The sequence below is a fragment of the Puntigrus tetrazona genome, chromosome 21, assembly GCF_018831695.1.
Source record: "Puntigrus tetrazona isolate hp1 chromosome 21, ASM1883169v1, whole genome shotgun sequence".
Lineage (NCBI taxonomy): Eukaryota > Metazoa > Chordata > Actinopteri > Cypriniformes > Cyprinidae > Puntigrus > Puntigrus tetrazona.
In genome coordinates, this window is record NC_056719.1 from 6,354,017 (window position 1) to 6,377,774 (window position 23,758).

A 23,758-nucleotide genomic window follows, 5' to 3' on the forward strand; every position below is an offset into this window, starting at 1 on the left:
CAGCTTGAGCTTTTTTCAGTAAGTTGCCATGGCAACCTTTCGATTTTTTTTTTCCAAGTATTTTTTTTTTTTTGCTTAATTTCAGTTTACGAAAATAAGTTTTTATAGGCTTACTTAACAACACTATTGGTAGTTTCTGTAAAATATTGTAGGTTCTTGCAAAACTCAAAAAAAATGTAAAACAGCAAGGTCTCCCCATAAATGAATCAGACAAGATTTATTCAAGTAATAAAAAACCAAGATAGAAACAAGTTTTAAAACGAGACAAAAAAGACAAAAGATGAGCACAAAAATGATTTATGACTTCTTGGATTCTTACACTATTAAGCTCCCGTCTGGGAGCAATGATTTAGTCAAAACCATGACATGGATTTTAAATACCACTTAAGATGAAACATAAAACCAGAGGATCCACTAATATTTCAGTGAGGAAAACATCAGGTTCATTGACATGACAAATATTTCCATTCAGGCTTGAAATGGAAACCTTTACAGTAGCATTAACAGAACCTGGGGCTTGTGAAAGACAATAACTCAAATGACAATATAAAGTCTGAGGTGCAAGATTAGTCACTAGAATTTAGCGATTGCATTGTATCATATCACAGTTCATACTTTTCCAAATACATGACCGGTTCGAAGACCTGGAAGGGGCAAAACATCCAAAGAACTGCAGCACAAATGTGGCAATTTTCCATCTGTTTCACAGCCCCAAATATTTAGATGACCTCTTTAAACAATAAAACAAAGGTGTGTGAACAAAATGTACGTTTTGTCCAACGATATTATGGACCTGCTGCAATATTTAAATCCTTAAAACAGCGTGACAAAACATCGTAAACACACTTAAAGTGCCTTAAAACGGTAATAATAAAATTATTAATATTAATGATGCATAGTTTACATAGAAAAGCAGACGAGGCTGGAATATGAATGCAATCCGCTTAAATGGTTCAGTGTTTTCCTTAAAACGGTTTTCTGTGGAAAACCTCTTAATGTGAAACTTTGCTTGTTGCGTTTATATTCGGGCTTCATCTGCTTGCCTGTACAAAACATACATCATCAATAAGTTGTTTACTGAATTTCACCTGTTAATATATATGTTTTACTACATTAACTACATTTCTTTTGCCCGCCAAGGAGGCGTGACGTCATGCGAAAACTATCAACAGGACAGCTACTCATACGCTTACAATGTATCAAATGTAAGGGTGATTTCAATGTACCACAATAACTGTGGTTTATACTGGCTTAACTGAACATCAGTTAGAGATTTTTTATTATAAGTTATATATATATAGGTTATAAATGAACCAACACACTTCATCAGGCACTTCAAAGAGATGGTTCCTGCTCGTCAGAGTCACTCATGTTGGACAAAGACCAGACATCATTCACCTCTGTTCATGGGAATGTGAGACACGATCAGCATAATGGTCTTGAAGATTCAGATTAAAGGAACAGTTTACCCAAAAATTAAAATCTACTCACTCTCAGCCCACCCAAAATCCAGATTTCAGAAAGTTAGCTTTACATCACTTGCTCCCCAATAGATCCTTTGCGGTGAATGGGTGCCGTCAGAATCCAAAGAGCTGATTAAAGCATCACATTAATGGACAAGTAACACATACGACTACAGTTTCATTTATTAATATCTGTGTTTTTGTAAGAAACAAATCCGTAATTTCAGTTTAAATCTACTGCGTAGGTCATAATATTGCTTCCTCCAGTGAAAAAGTCATCTCTTCTGAATAAGGAGAGAACTATGCATAGGTCTTATGACAGGACAGCAGATGGTGGACTTTTCACTAGAAGAAGTATCATTATGGAGTATGGACTCATACTTTTGTCCAGAAGTTAAAGCGCCTTAATGATGGATTTGCTTCTTACAAACATACAGCATTTCACCTGATAAAATGTTAACCGACTGACTGGAATCAAATGGATTACTTGTGGATTACTGTGGTTACCAATGGTAACTCTCATTCTGACGGCACCCATTCACTGCAACAGGATCCATTGGTGAGCAAGCGATGTAACTCAGTGTAAGTTTTCTGACAGAAAAACATCTACTGTACATCTCGGAAGGCCTGAGGGTGAGGTAATTTACAGCAACTTTTGATTTTTTGGGTGAACTATTCATTCATTAAATTATTTGGTGATTAAAAAGATAAAGTGCCTCTTACCTGTCCTGAACTGTCTGTAGGTCTGATTTTCAAGTACTGAGCTGCTTTCCGCACTGAGAGCCAAACCACGCTCCCTCCACCTGCAAACACGTCACCATTGACAGCCTACATTATGTCTTCTGTACGGAGCACAGTGATTTTAGACTGCAGCTACGTTCACTGTCACGGTTAGATGTCGTGAATTCTGTGATTAGACTCACCAGTGAAACACAAAGATAATCATGACAAGAATAAGGGAAATGATGTCAGTAAGAATCCACATAAGCCTGTACTCGTCTGGTGTCTGGAAGAAATAGAGAGGAGAGCCACAGGAAAATAAACTCCTATAACAGGATGAAAAAATTCCTGAGAGCTGTAGATGTGTGTCATTTACCATGAGAAAGAGCGGTCTTTGCAGGTTTCTGAGGATGTGAACAGCGTTAGTGATGACAGAATGAGCCCCTGCACACCAGGCGAGAGAATACAGCCACGGCTCGCTGATCACGTACAGGTTGGTGCTGATGTTAGCAGCAGCGTATTTTCTGTAATCAATAAAAATCACACAATCTATCCTAATACATGACATATATTCAAAGGTATCTAGTTTAATTTACTGTATATGCTGTATATATATATATATATAGCATGAGCTGTTTTTTATGTAAATACATCTTTAAATTTATTCAAAAACAGAAAGGTCTGACCTTAGCTTTGTGAAATTATGCTACATAAAATATGCCTGCATGAAACAACAGCAGACGGGCTGAATGAGAACACAAGTTCATTCACTGACAGCAGATTGCGCTTATGAAACAACGGCAATATAGCATTTGCTTGTTTACTGCTGTAAACAAATCTGCATTGCTTTTAAATTTTAAATAAACCATCTAAAGTTTTCACAGTCATGTTTTATTGATTTATTTACTATGTTTCTGGACCTGGGAACATTACAGTTGCGTTGCTGTCTATGGAGGGTCAGAGAACCCTTAAAATTCCATCACAAATATTTGTATTCCCGAAGATGAACAAATGTTTTACGGGGTTTGGAACGACACGAGAGGGAGTAATTATTGACAGAATTGTAATTTTGAGGTGAACTGTGCCTTTAACAAGGATCCCCTGTCAATTCAGGACACTGCCAGTGTTGCTTAACCAGTTGTACAGTTATGCTGTTTTTTTTATTTACTTAATTCAAAACAGCTTAACCGCATGAACCAGTATACCACCCAGCATTATTTAGTCAGCAAATACAGTAATACTGTAAAAAATTATTGCGGTTGAATTTATCATTATAAATGCATTTTCATTTTGATACATTTTAATTCATTTAATGCATCATTGGCAGCACAATTCATTAATTTATTAATATAAAACTCCAAATACAATACGCATAAATACGCGTAACATTCTAAAAACAGTTGAACATGTTTTCATACATAATTTTATGACTATATATACAGCTTATCCACTGAACCTGATTTCTTTCTCTGACATGGAGCTGTAATGGATGTTGAGTCTGGATATGTGTCTGAGCTGAAGGTCCTCCGCTGGTGCTTGTTCAGCTGTCGTCTGCTGTAATTCTGGGTCGATTTCTTGTACAAACTCTCGGAGACCTGGAGGCAACCATAATACCTAGGTAAAAACACAACAGAAATGTGTGATATAGAATTTAAAGTAAACTTCATAAAGACCGCAATCTAAACAACTCGTAAAACTTTATTTAAGAAAGTGCTTATCCCCAAAATGTAATGGCACACCTGACTGGAGTGAATAGATGACTCATTATGGATGACATCCAGGGTGCGAGATATCCAGGCATCTCTATAAGGGTGACCCCAAGGCGGCCGATACAGATCAAAGATCACTAGTTTCCCATGTTGAGCAGCCAGATCCAGGAAGTCCCTCAATGTGCACACAGTCTGATTCTGAGCTTGCAAACGCTCATCTGGGCTCAGAGATGAAGCTGTTCCAAAGGGGTCTTGCTGAGCGGGAAATAATAATTACAATGCTCTTGGTTCGCTGTTAGGTAAGAACATTTTCTTAGTGCTAAAATGATCCTGAAGACTTACAGAGAAGAACCAGGATCCAGCATTGAGTCTCTGTAGTTCTCTCCAAGTAAACATGGCAGGTGATGTGCGTGTCCAGTTTGGGAAAATGTCTTTTACATTAGTTGTCCTGCCTAGGTTCTTGTCATGCATGAGGAAAGGAACTCCATCGTAACTGCAGAAAGAAAAAACAATGTTCAAAGAGGACTTTTTTGACAGTATATAGATGCCTTATTTATAAAAGTGACCTGATAGTGACATCAGTCTCCAGACCATCGGCTCCAGCTGACAATGCCTTCTTAAAAGACATGTAGGTGTTTTCAGGGGCAAGCTGAGAGAAGATTTGACATTTTTAGGATTTTTTTCAGACTGCATATACATCGCATGTCTGCTAAATCCATTACTGCCACAGTGTTGATATAACTGTTTAAAGTGCCCCTATTATGCCATTATTTAGGCTCATAATATTGTTTTGGAAGTCTCCTACAATAGGTTTACATGCATGCTAGGTGAAAACCCTTTAAAAATATGCATTTAATACGACCTCACTTTCCAGCGATTCTCAAACAATTAGTTTAAAGCAGTTCTAAGATTCAGTTTCTCAAAACCCTTCTTTTTCGTTATGCTACTCTGGTCTGATTGGTCAGATGGGCCGGTCTGTTGTGATTGGTCTACCGCGTACAGCAGTGATCAGTAAAATGACGTGGGCTAAGGCAATATTGTAAATGACATAATAGGGACACTTTAAGACCGAAAAACTTTAATATTCAAAGGTTGGTGCTTGAACCTGAAAAATCTAAGAAGAATAATGAAGTGTACCATCGGTGCTCCCCTGTGTCCAATTAAAGCAGGAGCTGATCCCAGACTGCTCCTCTCTTTAATGCAGGGGGAGTACATGCCCAGAGGAACTAGGTACAGAGTCAATAGAACGGTTATATACAGCACCGTGATGGTCATCCGTCTCACTGAAACAAACACAGGCAGAGAATTCACCGCAAGAATATGCACTGAATCTGTGACAAATTGCATCAGGGGGGTGCAAATTTTTTTAAAAATGACATGTCCTCTTAGACAAACTCATTCTTACCTCTCATATTGATACGGAAGAGTTGAAAGGCTATTGGCCAAGATAACAGAGTCATTAAAACTACACCACCTATATGTAGATACGGAGCAGTTACCTGCCAAATGAGATTGATGAATTAAATGTCACAGTACTATTGTCAGTATTATAAAGGCACATGATAGACATTTGTCAGTAAACATGCCTGAAAAGATAAAAGTACAGTCATCCACTCCTTGCTCCATAAATCTGTGAGAACAGACGTGGCCACAATGGAGAGAATCAAAGTCACTGATATCCCGATCTGTCAAAAAAGACACCATCAACTAACCATCAAACTAATATTTACATTGTCGCATTAACAAGATATGAATTGAATTACCTTGTGACACCAATGTAGATATAACCTCCGGCCTTCGGAGAGAAGACAAACCGCCAGCAGCTGTGAATGTAAACATATTTCTTACCAGCAAATTATCGGACATTTTAGTATCTTGTTAAGCAAAAAAGCAAAAGAAAATCACATTGACAACAATGGTACAATACATTTAATCTGTCACAATGGAGAACATTACTCTATGATGGGGATTTCTTAACTGGGGTTTTCTGCAGCTGTGTCGTATTAATTTAGTCAAAAAAAAAAAAAAATTTTAAACAGTGGCTTAAAGCACATACCAGCAGAACAGCTACATATGTGAACAAAAAAACAGCAAGAATCAACAAAACTATGGACCACGGAAACCAGAAGCCCAGATTACCAAAATTAAACCTGGAGGCAAAGCAGAAGAAATATTACTTTAGTGTATTCCAGAGCTTTAAAAAAAATTAATATGTGCCATTGTTGTTCTATTTAACTATAAAGAAATGTTCTAGAATTAAAAATCAAATCAAATCAAAAGTTGGCTAATGCACAATGGAAGTTAATGAAACATTAAAAACGTATCTTCTGTGTTTGACACAAACCAGTCAAAGTCATTGTAGTCATTCTGAGCTTCACTCCAGAAGTACAGGAACACCAGACTGAGACAAAAGGTCAGGACAATCAGAGCAAAACTGCCACACTCCAGCTGCCAGATAAAAAACAGTTAAGCCTTTTTAAGCCATTATATAACAAACATCTGCCTTACTATCACTTTTCAATCTGACCTAAATATTAATAAAATAATCACATGCAGGCATATAAAAACATAAAACCTCATACAGTAGTAGGCGATTTTTTTTTAAAGTGTACATTTGATTTGACTTGGTTAAGCTAACAGCTTAATTATAAAGTATCTCAGGACCGTGCACAGACATTTTGACAAACTGGCAAAACCAAAAAAGAGGCACTAAGGGGGTGAGTGTTTGTTAATACAAATTATCCAGTTGTTAGAAATAAATATATTAGTCTTTGAAGAATTTTTTATGTTTTTTAAAGAATGTGTACCCCATGCTTGTATTTATTTGATCCAAAGTACAGCAAAACTGTAAAAATGTGAAATATTTTCACTATTTCAAATAACTGTTTGTATTTTAATATATTTTATAATTTATTCCAGTGATCAAAGCATCAATACTCTTCAGTGTCACATGATCCTTCAGAAATCATTCTAATATTCTGATTCGCTGCTCAAGAAAGATTTAATATTATTACTATTGTTATCGATATTTAAAACAGTCAAGTAGATTGTTTCCAGGATTATTTGATGAATAGAAATATACAATAAACAGCATTTATACACTATAGCCGTTCAAAAGATTGCAGTCAGTATGTTTGAAAGAAATTATATTCATTAATACTATTATTTAGCAAAAGATGCTCGAAAGTCAGCAAAAGTGATGGTGCAGACTTCATAATGAATGAAGGATTTATAACGTTACAAAAGATTTCTTTTTCAGATAAAAGCTGTTCTTCTGATCTTGCTTTTCTATTCATTATAAATGTTTCTAAAAATACTAATGATAAATGTTTTTGAGCAGCAAATAAGATTTCTTAAGGATCACTTGACTGGAGTAATTATGCTAAAAATTAAGCTTTAAAATCACAGTTAAAAAAAAAAAAAAAAATATATATATATATATATATATATATTCAAATTGAATATTACATAGCATTAAATCATAAGAAAAATTCTGAATAAAATTAATAAATAAAAACATTATAAATCTTCAAACACCATCCCACTGTCCTGTGCACGGCCCTTTGAGTGAGAGCACCTTAGAGCAGCAGAAGTGTCCAGGCTGAGCGTGTGTGAGCTGGTAACGTCTCCACTGGCATCCATAGAGTCCCGCTAGACAGGAGACGAAGGGCTGGTGCTCGTAACGCTGTAGTAACCTCTGCCGTGCCACTTTCAGCTTTCCCAACTTCAGCCGGGTTTGCTCAGTCTGTGTTGTGTTCATAAGTGAGACGAAAGAGGATTCTGTCATATTGTCGTAACCTAAAAAACATATAAACACTTTAACAATTAATTGAATAATTGTACAGTCTACGTTTAAAGCATTAAGGTGATGTTACTAATAATCAAAGTGGTATATTATAAAATGTGTAATCTTTGTTCAGCTGTATTTTATGCTAGTATTGTTTCCAATTGTACAATTTAAATACATTTAATTACATATGCAATGCTTACAAATACATATGGACATGATATGAGCATCGCATATAACACTAATAATGATAGAGCTGTAGTAATAATCTATAATATAGATAATAATTGCTATCCGGTCTCTTTTGCAGAGAGTTTCCTCAAAGTTGGTTACCTCCTGTTTTCCGGGCCCCGGCAAGCATTTGCATTTGTCTGTGATATTTTGTTTACAACAAGGCTCATTGCATACAATACAGCGATGCCTTCATTCGCCTCATTACATACGCATATATTTTTTTCATCCTTTAAACAGAAAAAGTAGCCCAATCGAGCGAAACACCCTCATCCCTCATCTATTCATGAACATCACGGTGACATTAGCCAACAAACTTATCTGCTTTATATAACAGTATGGTAATCGCGTCAAAACCGTGTAGGTTGGAGCGAAGGATAAGCAGCCTAATATCTCACCGAATAACTCAAGCCGGTCGCCGTCGCGTCGGAACCGAGCGCTTCGGCGTCTCCGTTCGCCTGGTGTTCGCTTTTCTGAAGTGAAAGGGAACACCTCCCGTCGCTTCTTCACTGGTCCGTCGCCAGCCGTAACGATACTGTGTGGCGCCGCAGACACTGTGAAAAAAAAATCTCGAGATTATATTTTGGGTTGTGTTCCCGCGCTACTCAATTGTAGCGTTATTACGCGTCGGCGTCTGTTAAATAGAACTGCATTTGCATAACAAGAGGGGCCGCTCGCACTTTTAGTGGGCGCCTACATTTTTGACTGGCTGTTTGTTAGCCTGGATGAAAACTGCAGAAACGGATGTGGAGTGGATATGTGTAACAAATGTGTCAGCTGCGCGAACATTTTAATAAACACGCTTCAAATAAAAGGAATTGCAACGTATTTACGGCACAGGCACGGCGGAGTCCTATATAAAAAAGCAAATGTGGTACTACAAGAAGGGTTTGGGTTATAAACTGTCTTCAGAGTTCAATGTAGTTCACTGTCGCTGGCAAGAGCGCCTGTCCATCATTTTGGGCAGTTATCCAAAGAACCACTCTCCACAGTCGAGAAGTTTTCAAAATGAGAGAGATTTTTTCGTGCTTTGTTTGACACTTTGAGTTTTTTTTTTGGTTTGTTAGGTTTTTTTTAATAGTTACAAAAAATACATTTAAAAATATATAGTGTCAACAACTAGGCCTACGGGAAAAAAGCCAGTGTTGCAAAAATATTATGGTTTTAATTGTTGGAATTACTTTATGGAATGCGCATTGTATTAACGTTAAAACGTCCATTGCCGTGAAATAATAATGCTGAGGTAGATATCTCAGCTCCACACTGGGTAAGTAGCTAAAGAATGGGCACACTAGCACACAAAAACTCTATTCAAAGCCACGCCCACCGAGTCAGCGCTACGTGCTTTAAAGATGGCGGTACGTGTGAGTGTGGGATCTGATGTTTTTATTAGCCTCAAGTTTGTGATTTGAAGTACTGTATTTAGGCAGACGTCTAACGCTAGGTTTCCGTAGATCGCTTAGCCTCGCGCTCTCCGTCGTTCACATGCGTGAGGGCGGACAGACGATGTGATCGGTCCCCGCGCTTGGAGAGGTAGAGTCGGTGGCCAGTTTGACATGCTAAAACTGACAGCTGTAATCAGCTAGCTGTTCACGTACACTTAAGGGCATCGTGCACGAAACCTTCGGCAAATGTGGCCTGTGCTTCCAACACTAGTCAGATAACAGCCGTAGCCTCTCGAGTCATACGTTTGGGAAGTAAGATAAGGTGCTTTGCCATTGTTAGCAGGTGACCTGTCAGTCACTGAATGCTTCTGGTGCCGTTACGTTGACTTTACATGCTACATTGACACATTACGAGCCCATATATACATTAGTCTTGTGTGTTTACGTTGCTTTTATTTACTCTGCCAAGCACCTGCTGCATTTTGAAGCCGTTTTAATGAATTGCTCGTGCTAGTAGTTTTGACTGGCGGTCTGCCTCTCTGAACAGGACAGGATTAAAGCCCCGAATGACTGGAACTTTTCATGGTGTAATTAATTTTGGGTCATTTTTCCTATACCATTTTGAGGTAGTAGAATGCTATCCCGAGCTTTAAGGAAATCCCTTTCCTATGGAAATCCACTAGTCGCGGGTTTCACTGGGAGCTATTGTAGTCGTCTGTGTTTTCATCAGACCGCCGTGTGTAAAGTTGCTTCGCAAGCTGAACGTGGCTTCAAACCCGCAAAGGTGGCTGTTGTGACTAAAACCACACGATATGAGTTCGAGCAACAGAGATATCAGTACGCGGGACTATCTGAGGAGGATCTCAAACAGCTGGTAAGCAGACGCTTATGAAGAGGTGAATACACCTGTTTATCTCTGTCCATCGATCAGATACACCGGTTTATCTGGTTATAGCGCTTTTAAGGCGGGCGTTGCATTAAAATAGAAGTGCATTGTGTTAAAGTTATGCTAACCACAGACTTGTGACTTTATTTATAGGTTCCATCTTTTTGTATTTGATCATAAATTCAAACCCGCTTAAAAACCCAAATGAAGCTTGGCGTTGCAGTTCTATACGTTCAGCATTAAACGCATTGTTCTTTAAGACTTTTCACATGTGTTAAAGGTTTTATAGCTTTAGATGGGTGCAATACGCTGTGTTTGTTATTATAAACGTAAGAAAGAAAACAAGAACATTTTCTTTGAAACATCTGAAAAATGCTGATTGTTGAAAATCTAGCCGCCGGCGGTGATGTCATTGAAATATTTGCATATTGAAAGGTGACCCCACCCACTTTCCCAGCAGCCTTGGTTTAGGAATGATCTTGTTTCCTATTTCCATTGAATTTACAAAGAAAAAAAAACGTAAAGAGTTTTATGCCACGAAGCAACCAATTAGGAGTTTAATTAACATTACAGACTTTGATTTTAAGCAAAAAAAGTAGTGCAATCTACAGTGCAATGAAGCACTGCAAATAAATAAATAAATAAATAAATATTTAATGTAGTAAATGTCAATAGATAATATGAATCTATTGACATTTAGTACAAAATATATGTAATATAAATAGTTAGCGGCCCACTTTCAATTAAGACATTTAAGTAATTTTTATAAACGTGACTTTATAAAAAAAAAAACATTACTGGTGTGCATTTTGAAGCAAAACAAAGGTACTGATATATATGAGGATCAGTTTGTTTCTTTTAGTTGAAACAGCTTAGACTTACATTTTAGTCTAGACTAGGCTTAAGCTTTGTCTGTGAAACTGGGGGAAGGAGTTTGAGTGCCGACTTTATGCTGAAAGTCAGTACAGAACCGCACACTTGCATTCGACTCTTGCTGTTTTTACAACATCTTTTTATAGTAATAGTACACTTTTATACATGTCTAATGATGGCTTCAACAAAAGCAAATACCATTGTTAACAACCTAATAGCTCACAGTGGATCTGTCAGTATAGGTTTACAAAGTTATCTTTAGACTGGAGAAAATGAATCACAATTTTACTTTGAGAGACCTGACCATTCCACTCTATTCTGTGTGGTGTGCAAATTTCCTTGACTTCTCTACTTATTGCTTGCTTTACAGTGTTTAATGGAATTATATTATTATAAAATTCAGGTCCCTTCCTTTTCTACTTAAGCCCATTTTTCTTGCTGCTGAAGCAAACTGAAAATAGTTGAAGCATTTAAGAGTCCAGAGTTCAAATCCAACCAACACCCCATTATACACAGTGTTGACAGTGTTTGTGTTTTGAGAAGCAATACAGTGTTTATTATATTTAATCTGTCTTCTACTTGTCATCACAGCTTGCCCTGAAAGGATCCAGTTACAATGGGCTTCTGGAGAGACACAATATACACACCTTCAATGTTGGACAGATTGTGGACAGCCTACAGTAAGATGACGATCAGAAATGGGAACTCGGACAGTACTTGAAATCATTTTTAAACACTTTTCAAAACTGTCCTTCTTTTTTTTTTTTGTAGGAAAGAAGGGATCGAGGTGCGTATTGTCAAAAGAGGCGAGTATGACGAGGACACAGTACGATGGGCTGATGCCATCATCTCTGCTGGAGGTAAAAATCAGAATGAGCTTTTTATGTTTGATAGTATTAATGGAATAGTTCACCCAAAAATAAAATCTGTTATCATTTACTCACCCTCGAGTAGTTCCACATCTGTATGAATTTCTTTGTTCTGCCGAAAACAAAGGAAGATATTTTGAAGGAAGTTGTAATCAGGCTGTTTTGGGTCACCGCTGAACTGTTCCTTTAACTACCCAAGACGACGCATGGGAAATTTCATGCACTATCTTTCTCTTTTGTCAAATTCTGTTTATGTCGTAGGTGATGGCACCATGCTGCTAGTTGCCAGTAAAGTGTACGATAAAAACAAACCTGTATTGGGGGTCAATACAGACCCAGAAAGGTAATTAAAAACTGTCCTATTGTGAGTTCACATTTTTTTTTGTTTTATAAATATGTAATGTAGCCCTGTTTTTGTAGGTCAGAAGGTCACCTGTGTTTACCTGTGCACTATACGCATGCCTTTTCTGAGGCCTTACAGAAACTCAGGAAGGGTGAGTTCAGGTGGGTACCTCTAGTTTACTGTTGCTTACGGTCAACACTAATCCACTTTGCTAAGTAATCCAATTTGAGTTTGTGTTTCCTTCCACATCTCTTGCAGAAGTACTCAGAAAAAGTACTTTGCCATCTTGTAAAGAAGTTCTAGTTCAAGTGTGCAATTCTTATGAAAAATAAGGTTGACATAGACTGTGTACCTCACTAGAAAGCTAATGTTATCAGCTAATAACTGTTTCTTATGGGGCAAGGACTGGTTTTCCTTTTGGGGGAGGTGCTTGGCAGCTCAGGAAGCCTAATCCTCTATTAAGCTGTATTCAAGGCTAGGGACGTTGTGTGTGTGTGTGTGTGTGTTGTTGTGTTGCTGTTGTTGTGGGTTGCCTGATGAACCAATAAATTCCTGATATACCTCGCTAATAAATCAAGTGTCATGCTAATACATAGATGTGCTCTTACCAAAGGAGTCTCTGATGAGTCTACCAGGATACCCGGGCGATGTCCTTCAAACTTGAAGCTTGATAGTAAAGTCATGTCTCAGTCCAGATAATAAGCTATTAATAAAAAAAAAAAATCAGAGTCTTATTTAAACAATGTTGAATGCATCACTTTTGATTTATTAAATATAACTCGTAAGCCATAAATCAAAAATAACATTAAGTCTTCACCTTTTTTTATATTCAAAGCATGCTTACTTAAATTCTCTCTTAATACTTTTCCCAGCAATACTTCTCTTATTGGATATGTAAGGGATTTATGTCCGTATTGAGAAAATAATAATAATCTTAAACTAGCATCAGCCAAAACAAAATGATCAAATAAACGCATCTTTCATTGCAAGGGCAATAGCTTGAAATAATAATTATAACACGCATGAGCAGAAGTCCAGCAGCCTGAAACTGTCATTCACTCTTTAATAGCAGAAGTTAAAAGCACATAATCATATATAAGCTATAAATAGAATCTGGATCATCATTCGCTTGTATTTCCAAGCCGTCAACCTTGCTTGCTAATTCATCTCCCTCTGATTCGTTTCTATTACTCTCGATAAAGCGTTTAACATTCCTCAAGAGCCCTTTATTCACTCGTTCACATTGACGCAACAGCCCCAGTAGGTCCCTCGGTCTCTCCTACACGACTCCAGCTCTTCTTTTTCTTCTTCTGTCTGCTGATCTTGACGTCTTTGCAGGGATACTACGAACAAATCGTCAAAAGCAACTTCCAGTTTATCTGTTCCATTAATTCTGCTTATGTGTGCGGATTGACCAGCAGATTGCACACTTCCCATTACAGTATGTGTGAAAATTCGCCCACTAAAAATGAAATTGAATTAAATCTATCGATTGTGATGATTAGTACCTGGCATGCAAATAACTTCCACCTCAACTAACTATATAAAACGATTAAATGTTTGTGCTAATGTACTGTGATGTACCCCTCTGTCTTTCTTGCCTTCGCTAGGTGGCAGTGGCGTCAGCGGATCCGGATGTACTTGGAGGGCACCGGGATCAACCCGACTCCAGTGGACCTGCATGAGCTGCAGCTGAGCCTCGAGCAGCACAGCAAAGCGCACCGGATCACCACAGACACTCAGAGCAGTACGAATCTCAACATCTTCTCACTTCCGTGTCTCACAAATAGTATCAAACAATTGTAGGTCGTGTTTCACAGCAAAAAAGGGGAAAAGATTCATTTTATTGCTGCTTAATATATAATAGAAATAAAAAAAAATCTTATATCTTATATTAAATGAAATACAAAAATTTAATTTGATGTAATTTTGTAATATGATTTGCTTATTTTCATTACTGTATTACAGTAATGAGTGAAATGTTTTTTTCAGTGAAATAGTAAGTGTTGCTGGACATGTGCTTATATTTTGTAACGCTGCACCCAGCTTTGATTACTTTGAAAGAACATTTTTGCTCTGAACACGTTTGTTTTCGTTCATGTTTTTGTGCCAGATACGAGACATGACAGTCCTGAAAGGCCTCATCTGCTGCCTGTCCGTGGGCTCAATGAGATCTTCATCGGGGAGTCCCTGTCCTCCAGGTATATGTCCCTGCCCACCACCCGTGACGTTGTGGATCCAGTCGCACCCCACAAACATTTCATCAACCACTTGTCCTCCTCCACTCCATGCATCCCCCCCATCTCCCCTTACCTGTGGATTTCTGTTTGCCACAGGTTGAAGTATAAATCCTTCAAACCCCATCTTACCCTCTCGCTTCATAGGGCTTCATACTACGAAATCTCCATCGACGACGGGCCGTGGGAGAAGCAGAAGAGCTCAGGGCTTAGCATTTGCACTGGAACTGGATCTAAAGCCTGGTGAGTCAGAGCTCTGCTTTACTGAAGTGAACACCTCATAAAAATATCAAGAGATTACCGAATCATTCTTGTTCCTTTATCCAGGTCCTACAATATTAATAAGCTCGTCGAGCAAGCAGTGGAGGATGTCCTTAGAATAGGTTAGAAACACAAAAACAAGTTCTATACGTTAAATGTATTATGCTCGGTGATAATCATCAGCTGCTACAAACATGATCTTCATTTTTTTTTTCTTTATCTTAGCTAAATTAAAAACAGGTTTGGACGTTCCTCTAAATCAGGAATTCATTGAGAGTGGTGAGTAGTTTTTTTAAATATCAAATTGAAAATGTTTTGGTCCATTTAAAATATAAATTAATATTCTGAAAATGAAACCTGTTCCCTAATCTTGGGTTTCAGTGAATGAAATGTAACATTTGTATTTTAAAATATCCTATTTTAATTGTTTCAAATTTGTTCCTAATTTGTGTTCAGTGGCTAAAATGTCATTTTGTATTTTTCGAATTCATAAAATGAATATTCTGCACATTAAATAATTGGTCCCTGTTTTGTGTGCAGTGACCGAAACATACAACGAGTCGCTGATCTTCAGCCCAGAGGAGGACAAACTTTTCTTCAGTATAAGAGAGCCGATAGTCAACAGAGTATTTTCTAATAGCCGACAAAGAGGTTTTGCCAAAAAGTGAGTTTGAGTTTCATCTTCTCACGACTCTCTTGCTAAACGATTGGATGAGTAATAATATTCGTTTAATCACAAACGCTGTAACGTGTTTCATAATGTCTAATGCATCAACCATTTCTCCATGTTTTCTCGCCGAACAAGGCTGCGAGATAAAATCCGACGCTGTGTAAACCTGCAGCGCTCATGCTCTTGTTGTTTTTGGTAGGGTTTGTGTCCGCTCAAGGTGTTGGGACGCCTGCATGGTGGTGGACGGCGGGACGTCCTTCGAGTTTAACGATGGTGCCATTGCTACAATCATCTTGAATGAAGAAGACCTGTTGCGAACTGTCATTCTTGATTAAATCCTTTGATACGTCAAACTCTTTATTTATTGAGGACTGAAGAATCGTCTTTTAAAGTCTTTTGACGGCAGCAGGTTCTTTAAGCACTGAGTTTTAAGGGATGATGGGGTTTGCGGATGAAATGTTCATTTGTACTGGTATATATCAGGATTTCACACTTCTGTAGTCTGCGCTTAATTAAATGACCCCCTTGGTTGCAGCCTTCAGAAAGGACATTAAAACACTTTCCCCACCAGGTGCACCAGAAATATATTTTGTTACATCTGTTGGTGTATAATGCTCCAGAATGGTGATGAAGGTTCACGTTTAAGCACGTATTATAAACTTTTCTGAATACCGTTGTGCCAAACACAAATTTTGTAAATGCAGAAATCAATCACTTCTGAAACTGCAACCTGAAAAATACTTGATTTTACGTTTTTTTGGAAGCACAACATGGCTAAAGTTTGGGTGTGGAGTCAAACTCCAAAGCATTATGCAAGAACCAGTTTAAAACATACTAGAAATTTGGAAAACCGTTTTCAGGATCCTTAATGATTTAAAACTTTTTTTTTTTTTGTAAGAGTTTGTGAAACACCACAATGCAAAGAATATGGAAGTGGGAAAAAAACTCACATGGGGATGGCTTTAAATAAAATGCAATACATTTATTTACACTTTAGACAATGTAAACAATTCATTAAACTTACATGTCTAGTGACAACCGAAGTTGTACAAAATTCAAGTTTTACAATATTAAAACTGCTCAGAAAAATGGAGGAGATTCACATTCATTTCTCTGCACTAAAAGCACCTGGTTTAATGTTTCTGTATGGCAAAACATTTGGGAACAGTACAAAAGAACCATAACACATCGTTTCATTACTAAACTTTGATAATCCTATAGTAAAACTGGAAATGTACTTGATCATGGCAGGAAAACATCATCTGTTAAACAGTACCTACCATTATTCTAGATTTCACCTTAAGCAACAAACATTTAGATAACTCACCATTTTCAAAAGTTATTAGCTATTGGTATGAAACACATTCAAAGTTAAAACATACCACTAACCAGCCTGTCCACTCTTCTCTTTTTTTGTGATCTTTGCAGCAACGTAACAAGAACACCACTCATTTCAAGATTGTCAGGACCTCCAACACAATTGTCATCTTCACAAAACTGAACGTACAATATAAAACGAGGATTTACCAGTGATGTTTAACACTTAAAAAAAAAAAAAAAATCACAATTCAAATTGGGCACAATTGAGAGAGAGAGAGAGAGATACAGACCATTATAAAAGCTATTTTACAATTTGGTTTACCCTGTAATCATCCTGAATTAAAAACATCAATGCTTGTACACGAGGCGGCAGTGCATTCCCCAAAGCGTGCGATCCTTTCTCGATGCCGAGGTTGGACGTGCCACCGTGGAGAAAGGCTGAGTGTTGATCTGTATGTGCGGTAGACCTTTACAAAGAATGGGCAGGTAGCTGTCCTGTATGAGCCCGAAGACCTCCAGGGTCTGCAGGTTCAGAAACTTCTCAAAGTCACTGTGGAGAAAAAGAGAAGGAATATTTATATGCACGGGCCAAGTGTTCGTGTTTGTCTTTTCTTTCTGAACTCAACCACTCTCTTACATGAGCGAAGCCGGATGGATTTGATAACAGCGGCTCAGTGCCAGATGTCTCAAAGAGGAAAGCTGCTGCAGGACCGGGAAACTGTCCGTCGTCACAAGCACGCTATCGCTGTAACGATAAACATACATAACTGAACGTGAACCTCCTGCTGTCTGCGATTAAGCATCTGATTCACAATCGTCTTTTCAGTTAGGGACTTACCTCAAATCTAGATTTGTGAGGTTTGGACATCTATTTACTATAGCTTTCACATCTGAAACGCGCGCACACACACACAAAAAAAAAAAAATAAATTGCTGGTGCATGAAATGGTTACAAATGCATTTTCATAAATCTGAATTCCTGATGCTATCCTTACCTTCCATGGCGAGGTTTTGTCTGTAACCACTGATGTTCAGTTGAGTGATGCTGGAGGGAACGTTGTTAGCAATAGCTTGGACATGGAGATTACTGAAGTCACACCATGACGCATTCATTTCTTCAATTCTGGAAAAAAGAAAGCATATTAGAGGCTTTAAAAGCGTCATATTATGATTAATGCATGTCTTTGATCTTTGGGGAGAAAATACAATGTTTTAACGAAAAAGACAATCCTACTACATTAGGTGTCTTTGCAACATACCCTAAAACAAAAATAGGTTTTCAGTGAAATGTACTTGTGAAGAGTCTTTTGTGTGTCATTTGTACACTATGAACCAGGCACTGAAATGCTTGAGATTTTAACAGGACTATACACAAATATAGAAACATGACCGCACACACAATTAGACATGTATTGAATAATATGTAGGTAGGATGCTTTTATAGAAATTAATTACATGTACACTGAAAATATAAGAGCACTCCATCAAATAATGCAAATGTTTAATCTTACCGAGTGCAAGATTTTAGCATCTCTGCCAGAGATTCAGAAGAGAAGCCAGAGCAGCCGGACAAATTCAGCCGGACAATTTCAGTATTTTGAGCCAGAGAACTGCGAGAGAGCAAAATACAGGTTCAAGGTATTCGTATTTACATTTGTGGAAAAGATACAGTTAAATCCGCAGCTTTACATTCAGAAGGAGAGTTAACATTCCCAGTGGCTAATAATAAAAATAATTATTTCTATATAAAAGGTGTAATTTCTACATAAAATGCATATGACAGTTGTAAGTTATATATAAGTTGTAAGTTATATATAAGTTGTGGTGTTTAAACGTCTATTTGCCGATCACTTACTGAATAATGCCATCGGAGAGCACCAATCCTTCGAGACTGAGGTTCTGTAGATGTTTGCAGCGAGACAGGATGTCTTCGAGAACAGACGTCTCCAATGTGCAGTTTGATAAATCCAGATGCTGGACACGAAGTTTCCTGTAATTCAAAACCCGCCACATTAACAAACAGAAGACCGCAACAACAGCAGCCCTGCGAAAAACACCAAAGACTCACTGTGCACTTTTAAAGCTGGGCTGACCGATGCAGGTGTGTGGACAGCGCAGCCTCAACGCTCCAGCTGAGAGAACCTGCCCGAGCTCTTCATCTAACTGAGCCTTTCCCACCAGGTCCACACTGTGCCACAGAGACTCATCAAACCTGCAAATGCACAGTTTCGACTTTTATTATTTCCGCCACAGGAGATCGCGGTCTTCCAAACGCCAACTTTGTGCTAGTGCATAAGGAGCTTACGCCAAACGATGCCAGCGCTTGCAGACCCGTGACGTCCGGAGGAGATCTTGCAGTGAAAGACGAGACAGGATTCCCAGCAACAGTTCATCAGGCAGACTGTCCCAACACAAGCCTGCTGAGGGAGGAACAAGCTGACAAATTAGGCTCTTCTGCTTACACAAGTCTGTGTACGTCTGTTTATTACAATACAATTCAGCTAAAGCTTGGGGAGAAACGGTAAGTGGAAGTTTACAGGGTATTGCTAAATTGTTTGTTCATGCAATTAAGTCCCATTTATCTTTACAGCTTTTACACGTTAAAGTGCTTCCAATCAGATATACAGTACTGCACTAAACCTGTAAAGCCTTAAATATAAATATAACTAGTAACAGAAACTTAACACAAATGTGTGGTTTGAAATTTTTGTGCATTTTGTTATGCATACCGGTTTTGAATAAATCAGGTTATTCTATATCTATCTATAGAGATCTATCTATCTATCTATCTATCTATCTATCTATATATATATATATATATATATATATATATATATATATATATATATATATATATATATATATGGAATAATATGGATTTCAGACTTGACTTATATTCAGAGGACCTAAATAAAACTAAATTATGTAATATAGTGTTAAAAAAGTCAGATCATGTTAACAGGCTATTTACATAAATATAGGGACATCATTTATATTTATATCCACAATTGTGTCTTGGTAAGATGCTTTTAAAGGGTTAGTATTATGATCAAAGCTGTTACGGAGAGCACAAGGAAGATCATGATAGGAATGCATGCGTCAAATGCAACTCAGCAGGCTTTATATGGTCCAGTTTCTCAGTCACAAACCTGACGATTCTCTTCTTTTCCTGGGACGCCTGGCAAGAACGAATACATTTTCGTCGTTTTCTTTCCCTTTTGTAGAAGTGAGGATCTTCTTGTGCGGGGGAGACCACTGCTGGATGAGCTCGCTCGGCGTGTTTTCGGTGTCCAGACCGCCGCTGCAGGAGGGCCGCCTTTTCCATTTACTCTTCTGAGGCCTGCTCAGGGATCCCTCCAAATTCTCGCTCAGTTCTTTAAGCGGTCTACACAAAAACAAGCAAACCGTTTAGAGAGCAGCAAACCCGCCATTTCGTGCTGTTACACGGATATATAAAAGTTATTACAGCAGAAAACAACAACAGCGACCTCCCAAACCTATGGATAAGCAGTTCTCATTACATAAAAGTTCAACCTACAACAATTTAACGATAAATAACCTTGTTTTCACTAGGCAATACGAAGTGGCTCAAAACACAAATGGAGGCAATTATAACGATTTTTGCTGGCTTGTAGGTTATACTGTAAACTAATCTCAAGTTTTGTGATGCCCGCCATTTGTTGAGTTACGTCTATACCAAAAAAAAGCCTCTATAACACATTGTATTTTCGAAAATCAAAACGATATATTAGCAATTGAACCCCCTCAGACGATTTAAAGACGTGCATAAATGTATATTTGCTTATATAAATGAATGATTACATAAAAATCACCCTCGCGCGTCACAACACGATGGCGCGCGCCAACAGCTCATTCAACTAAAAAGCATAAAAAAAATGCCATGCAGACCTTTGCACAAGCCGATCTAAAGTCTTGTTTTAACGAAAAAGTTAATTGCCGCGTTCGACGTTTTTATAACACGCCAATAAGTTATAAAGCGTCCAAAACGCACAAAAGTGGAGGGAGAATCCAAAGGTAGCGTTAACTTACACACTCTAGTCACTACATTTCAAGCAAACACGCGCAATGTTAAAACGCAAATATTACTCAAGGCTTGGTAAATTAAAAAAAACTGCTTATTACCTTTCGTTTGACATCCTGACTTGTTGCGCGATTAAAAGTATTCACTTCTGCAAACTTTCCGATGCAGCAAAGCTTCCCCCGTCCTGCGTGAAAGCTGGCGGCGCATTTAAACCTGCCTCCGGACCGCCGTCCTGCCGCCACGCCATTGGCTCCGATGTAGTCGCCGGAAGTGACGCATTCCTGACTGAGAGTACCGGAGGGGTATCGGCTTGCCGCCCTCTACTGTGGAGGACTAAATATTATAAAACTCGTTACTGACAACAGGCAAAAAGTCACGTAAAATTCTCTACGTATTATCATTTTAAGCACTTGTAACCCCTGCGATACATGTAAGCTTAAACATCCAGTCTGTAAGTCTAAATCTGGAGAATTTAATTTAAAGAAATGCATTTCCTTGGGCATTTTATTTTATTCTAATCTCATGTGGTGATATACTTGAGCGCACTTTTTAAGATCTTAGAATTGTAATAATTCATTTATGTTCTATTTGTCTGATGTCCTTTTTTTTCCTTTTTGTGGGGACTGTACAAACTGTGATCTGAGGTCCAAACATACCTATGACTTTAAAATTTCCATATAGAAATAATTGTTTAGAAATACTATAATCAATCTAATAAATGAAAATATAATAATGAAAACACAGCTATTTAAAATGAGTGAAGCCTCAGAAATATTAAACTTACACTTTGTATTAGGTCCTGCATACTTTTTTTTCAGAGACAAACTTAACAGACAAATGGTCAAGAATGTCTAATGTGACGGTTAGATGTGGCATATTAAAAGCATTTGTATTATTCTATATTTAATTATTGTCGATATATGCTGGTTTGAACGAAGATTTCGAAGAGTATTATTACCGATGCTAACACATGAACAACTCTGATTAAATATGGTCAATTAAATCTAGCCTAAAACATCTGGATGGTAAATGGACTCACTGTGAAAGCTTACTTTTTTTCTGTTCAGAAAAAGCCGTCTCTGTTACTATTATTTCTTTGCTAACTGTGAGTCAGAGTGGACTGTCAGTGCGACGCTCCCATCCAGCGGCGTGCCGGCGTATTGCAGGCCTTTTTTGCATTAGATACAGTATAAAATTACAGTAAATTATAAATCTAAAAATCTATAAAGCTAATAAAAAAACAAAAATGAGGAACGCTTCACGAATTTGCGTGTCATCCTTGCGCAGGGGCCATGCTAATCTTCTCTGTATCGTTCCAATTTTAGTATATGTGCTGCCGAAGCAAGCACGAACTGAGGGTGTTGAGGAGAGCTAAATATAGCGCCGATTCATAGATATGTTTCTCATAAGTGGTAAGGAGTTTATTCCGCACTTATTCTGCTCACTTGTATGAAACATGACTGTAAATCATACTGACCTAAACATTTAAACCTTTAAAACCAGGGCATTTTTAAACCAGTAGTTTTGTGCAGGTTTAATCTAACATTTTCTAAACTTTAGATCATATGCAAATGAGTCTCTCTCTCTCTAGCTGTGATTGGAAGGCTCGGTGTGACGCAGAGGACCTCTTGCCCCCCAAGCCCCCCATCCGCCGGAAAAGAGCGTCCGCCTTCCTCAAAAGAGAGCAAGAAAGCCAGAAAGACCACAAAACTCTTCTTTCAGAAGAACAGAGGCAGTGAAAACACCGTGAACTCAAAAGGCTTATTTAGAGCACCCACTATAGTTACTTAGAAAGTACAGGTAGAATGTAGAAGTACATGTAGAATATAACTAATAATAAGCAACAGGGCCCACCAATCCCTGGTAAAATGCCCAGAGTAAAAAAAATCTCTCAAAATCAAGCATTATGGTATCTATTTTTTTTTTTAGGCACTGAAAAACATCTATTAAAAGAACGCTACTCCTGCATGTTCTGTTTATGAAAGAATGGAGTAATAGCTTTGCCATCGCAGGGCTAAATAACCTTTTAAAATATATATTCAAAAACAAATTGTTTAAACGTAATAATGGTCAAGTGTGATAATATTTCACAATATTTAATGTTTATTCAGTTTTTACTGTATTTTTTATCAAGTAATTGCAACCTTAGTATACATTAATATTAAATGGCACAAAAGACACACTTGTCGCCATCTAGTGACGTAATTATGTTTTCCCAGTTTTACCATCACAGGAATAAATTACGCTTTAAAATATATTCGATTTAGGCTACTCTTACCAATAAAAATAATCTTTTCACGTGCCAGTCACGAAGGTCATATCTCGATTCTGATGTTATACGATTAATGACTTGAGTTTGCAACAATTTTTAAAACAGCATACAACATTTATACACTAAGGGGATCTTAATACACGTATGTAAGTATATTAAAGGTTTTAATTGCCTTTTGTCTTATTGCAACAGTACTAAACAATACAAATATGTTGTCTTACTGTAAAGGCGCACTTTATTTTTTCTTTTACATAATAAAGGGTATGTATTGTCAATGACGTTATGATTGTTAATGACACATTTGTTTTGTAGCACAGTATAACACAGTGTATTTATATTAGGGATGTGCCATAAAATTTACACAACATTTTATACTATTTCTAGGTTCGAGTCCAATGGTTGACCCTAAATAAAGCGAATTCGGCTCGTTCCCATCGATCTGGAAATGATCAGGTCTCACACAGAATCAGGTCTTCACCTGTCTCAGGTACATCAGGTATTCAGTGTTTAAATAATTGTCTTTGGATTTTGAGCTGATTGCCTTAACATCAATTTAAGAAACTAATAATCAAATCTTGTTTTTTTTTCTTATCTTCTAGTCTTTGTGGTAATAATGAAAAAAAGCATTAAAGGCTGTATAAAGAGATTCGAATATGAGTTTCTCTTTATTTTAAAGTACATGTATTTACC

The 23,758-nt window shown here is 37.6% G+C and overlaps 3 protein-coding genes and 1 non-coding gene across 10 annotated transcripts; 1 reads left to right on the forward strand and 3 right to left on the reverse strand.

Moving 5' to 3' along the window:
• Window positions 1-192: 192 nt before the first annotated feature.
• gdpd4b (glycerophosphodiester phosphodiesterase domain containing 4b) lies at window positions 193-8,631 on the reverse strand. 5 transcript variants are annotated; one of them, XM_043222068.1, is made up of 16 exons: window positions 8,309-8,626; window positions 7,470-7,690; window positions 6,237-6,340; window positions 5,949-6,042; window positions 5,656-5,715; window positions 5,479-5,577; window positions 5,298-5,391; window positions 5,030-5,118; window positions 4,459-4,541; window positions 4,235-4,385; window positions 3,923-4,147; window positions 3,640-3,797; window positions 2,560-2,707; window positions 2,387-2,469; window positions 2,187-2,266; window positions 193-1,400 (listed from the first exon to the last, which is right to left on the reverse strand). In XM_043222068.1, exons 2-16 carry the CDS (start codon window positions 7,677-7,679, stop codon window positions 1,336-1,338), a joined length of 1,743 nt encoding a protein of 580 aa, XP_043078003.1. In that variant the 5' UTR covers window positions 7,680-7,690; window positions 8,309-8,626; the 3' UTR covers window positions 193-1,335. The 5 variants fall into 5 exon arrangements, 4 of the variants coding, with proteins under 4 accessions (XP_043078003.1, XP_043078004.1, XP_043078002.1 ...); XM_043222069.1 differs by having other exon boundaries at window positions 5,030-5,175; window positions 5,949-6,021; window positions 6,279-6,340; window positions 8,309-8,624; XM_043222067.1 differs by having other exon boundaries at window positions 5,030-5,175; window positions 8,309-8,624.
• Window positions 8,632-9,237: 606 nt separating this feature from the next.
• nadk2 (NAD kinase 2, mitochondrial) lies at window positions 9,238-16,525 on the forward strand. 2 transcript variants are annotated; one of them, XM_043221750.1, is made up of 12 exons: window positions 9,238-10,169; window positions 11,646-11,734; window positions 11,826-11,914; window positions 12,185-12,266; window positions 12,344-12,427; window positions 13,877-14,013; window positions 14,380-14,467; window positions 14,603-14,746; window positions 14,831-14,886; window positions 14,990-15,043; window positions 15,305-15,428; window positions 15,634-16,525. In XM_043221750.1, the coding sequence occupies exons 1-12, from the start codon at window positions 9,930-9,932 to the stop codon at window positions 15,767-15,769; spliced, it is 1,323 nt and encodes a 440-aa protein (XP_043077685.1). In that variant the 5' UTR covers window positions 9,238-9,929; the 3' UTR covers window positions 15,770-16,525. The 2 variants fall into 2 exon arrangements, with proteins under 2 accessions (XP_043077685.1, XP_043077686.1); XM_043221751.1 differs by having other exon boundaries at window positions 9,239-10,169; window positions 14,651-14,746.
• skp2 (S-phase kinase-associated protein 2, E3 ubiquitin protein ligase) lies at window positions 16,392-21,102 on the reverse strand. 2 transcript variants are annotated; one of them, XM_043221753.1, is made up of 10 exons: window positions 20,898-21,102; window positions 19,904-20,139; window positions 19,060-19,171; window positions 18,823-18,966; window positions 18,610-18,744; window positions 18,266-18,364; window positions 17,750-17,877; window positions 17,593-17,644; window positions 17,392-17,499; window positions 16,392-17,304 (listed from the first exon to the last, which is right to left on the reverse strand). In XM_043221753.1, the coding sequence occupies exons 1-10, from the start codon at window positions 20,909-20,911 to the stop codon at window positions 17,103-17,105; spliced, it is 1,230 nt and encodes a 409-aa protein (XP_043077688.1). In that variant the 5' UTR covers window positions 20,912-21,102; the 3' UTR covers window positions 16,392-17,102. The 2 variants fall into 2 exon arrangements, with proteins under 2 accessions (XP_043077688.1, XP_043077687.1); XM_043221752.1 differs by having other exon boundaries at window positions 19,060-19,174; window positions 20,898-21,101.
• A 936-nt stretch (window positions 21,103-22,038) lies between these two features.
• Window positions 22,039-22,145, reverse strand: LOC122327003. The gene has a single exon (XR_006247537.1). It is a non-coding gene; the product is annotated as a U6 spliceosomal RNA (small nuclear RNA).
• Window positions 22,146-23,758: the final 1,613 nt, after the last annotated feature.

What these genes read in the sequence shown, in the direction of transcription:
- gdpd4b (XM_043222067.1), bottom strand. Translation starts at nt 7,679, where the DNA reads ATGACAGAATCCTCTTTCGTCTCACTTATGAACACAACACAGACTGAG. An exon ending in GACACTTCTGCTGCTCTAAG is followed by an intron (nt 6,341 to 7,469) that starts GTGCTCTCACTC and finishes TTTATCTGGCAG; the next exon opens with CTGGAGTGTGGCAGTTTTGC. An exon ending in ATGTCAGAGAAAGAAATCAG is followed by an intron (nt 2,708 to 3,639) that starts GTTCAGTGGATA and finishes TATTGATTACAG; the next exon opens with AAAATACGCTGCTGCTAACA.
- nadk2 (XM_043221750.1), top strand. Translation starts at nt 9,930, where the DNA reads ATGCTATCCCGAGCTTTAAGGAAATCCCTTTCCTATGGAAATCCACTA. An exon ending in GGAGGATGTCCTTAGAATAG is followed by an intron (nt 14,887 to 14,989) that starts GTTAGAAACACA and finishes TCTTTATCTTAG; the next exon opens with CTAAATTAAAAACAGGTTTG. An exon ending in TCAGGAATTCATTGAGAGTG is followed by an intron (nt 15,044 to 15,304) that starts GTGAGTAGTTTT and finishes TTTTGTGTGCAG; the next exon opens with TGACCGAAACATACAACGAG.
- skp2 (XM_043221752.1), bottom strand. An exon ending in GAAAAGAAGAGAATCGTCAG is followed by an intron (nt 19,175 to 19,903) that starts GTTTGTGACTGA and finishes TTCCTCCCTCAG; the next exon opens with CAGGCTTGTGTTGGGACAGT. An exon ending in ACAAAACCTCGCCATGGAAG is followed by an intron (nt 17,645 to 17,749) that starts GTAAGGATAGCA and finishes CGCGCGTTTCAG; the next exon opens with ATGTGAAAGCTATAGTAAAT.